Source organism: Nanorana parkeri, unplaced genomic scaffold (assembly GCF_000935625.1).
Source record: "Nanorana parkeri isolate BGI_ZX_2015 unplaced genomic scaffold, ASM93562v1 scaffold1824, whole genome shotgun sequence".
NCBI lineage: Eukaryota > Metazoa > Chordata > Amphibia > Anura > Dicroglossidae > Nanorana > Nanorana parkeri.
The window spans coordinates 121,708-123,737 of record NW_017308092.1 but is presented as its reverse complement, the minus strand read 5'-3'; the positions used below and the strand labels follow the sequence as shown (position 1 = coordinate 123,737).

General features: G+C 43.4%; 1 protein-coding gene across 1 annotated transcript in view; it reads right to left on the bottom strand.

The window, feature by feature from the left end:
• Nucleotides 1-2,030, bottom strand: part of PRPF19 (pre-mRNA processing factor 19) — a 220,285-nt gene that overhangs the window by 147,236 nt on the left and 71,019 nt on the right. The window contains exon 8 of the mRNA XM_018571734.1: nucleotides 1,241-1,315. Coding sequence (XP_018427236.1) covers nucleotides 1,241-1,315 — 75 coding nt within the window. The remainder of the gene's footprint in view (nucleotides 1-1,240; nucleotides 1,316-2,030) is intronic.

Below are 2,030 nucleotides of genomic sequence, written 5' to 3'. Positions count from 1 at the left end.
GTTACCGCTCATCAGTTTAGTGTTATCAGTGATTGATGGCCCTAAAATGATTGCTCTCACTGCGACGTTCGCGGCGATATGTAACATGTGTAGCGCAATTGTAATTTTTGCGCGCTGGGGCACTGGACGCGTATTTACGTTTATAGGCGCGTAAACGTGGGGGTGGGGGAGTTAAACATTTTGGGGGGGTTTTTTCCCCTTTTTTTATATGTGACTTTTATTTTATTTTTTTATGTGTTACTTTTATTTTTTTTTATTTATATTTATTTTTTTGCACTTAGTTATTGCTATTATATAGGGGGATAACAACCCCCTATATAATAGCAAAGGCACACTGACAGGTCCTCTTTATGGAGATATTAGGGGTCTCTAGGACCCCTAATACCACCTATGGACCCCAAAAGAAGCTGATGAAGCAGAGATCTGCTTTATCAGCTTCTTCTCTCTGGCAATAGCAGCCAGATGACTGACAGGTGAATGCGGAAGTGATGTAATACACATCTGCATTCACAGCCCGGACGGAGATCAGCAAGGAGCAATCAGCAATCAGCTAGGTCTAGTTAGGTGTGTGCCTTCCAAAAGTAATCTTTAGGCTTCTTTGGCTGAGGAAGATGAAAACATTTGCCAACTGTGGCATTGTTGATGAGAGTATCCAGTGCAACTCCGAATAGTACCTTGAGGAGTAGGACGCTAGGAATACAAAACAAAACAAAAAACACACAAGCCAACCCAGGGGCAGCCCCTGGCTAAACGCCTGTCTGCCACAACCCATTACGTTTTTTGTCTAGCGTATAGAAGGAAGGAAGGACCTAGATTTGTTTTGCTGGGCTCTTTGGTCCAGTTTTTTTTCTTTCACTTTTCACGTTTTTTTTCTGACAAGCCGGATATATAGATCCTGGTAGTCTCTGCAGTTCGGCCTACAAGTGCACGCAGTTCCTATGCAGGAAGACTGGCTGCGCATCTCTTTGTCTGCAGATCCGGCTCCGGAGGTTTTTTAGGTCAACATGAGGGACCAGTCAGGTCGGGTCCATCACAGTACTATTTCTGGCTGGTGTTGGTGCATTTAAAAGTGGGCTGAAACCCACACTGGAAGGTCAGTTCCAGGCTAGCTCCTTGATGGCCAGCAGGCCTGACACCATTCCATCCAGTAAAATGCTGTGCTGTCAGCCCACTTTTAAATGCACCAACTTTTGTAAGGCAAAACCGTTTACTGAAAACATGATAAATTGTAGGTTCTTACCACATGGGAGGAAACCTGGTGATACTTGCTGAGCTCTTCTGGTTTTACCAGATCTTCTGGAACAGTTTTGCCACGCTACGGACAACAAAATACAATAAGTGCTAAACTAAAATGTACTACATTTTGTATACATAACATACACAAAAAAACATTCCATATAATTACATAAAAGAACAAAAATTACCTTGCATCCTAACTGATTTAATTTAGTACAGTACACAGTTCAGTATACATTAAAATTAAATGAAATGCTGCAGAAGAAAACAAACATTTTGTACTCCCTGTAAAATCAATTTTTTTTGTTCATTGAGGGGCACAGCACTGTACATTCCATACCATAGGCTATAGATATGCCTACAAGAGGATTGGATACAAAAAGGTTAATTTAAAAAAACACCAGTATGGGCACACTATGGGCATACGACCACTGTACAAAAAACACATTTGTTAGGACTATTAAGGCGGTACAGTGCAATAAATATATATGCATGCTAAAAAGAAAATCGGCTCTCATCCCATCACAAAGCGCTCCCTTCATTGAGGAGACAGAATGCCATAGGGTTTCACCAGCTAAACAGTGCTGCCCAATTTTTATGAATGCGATTGTCAGTGGTGTGTGCGGCAATATCTGCTCTTTTATAAATGAGCTCAGGGCCGGCGTTTGGTGGTGTGCGAGCTGTGCGGCCGCACAGGGCGCCATGGCAACAAAGGCGCCAGGCAGCCGACACAGCTAGTCCTCGGGGCGGCTTCTCTCCTCCTCAGCGCTGGCCATCCGACATGACAGCGCTCC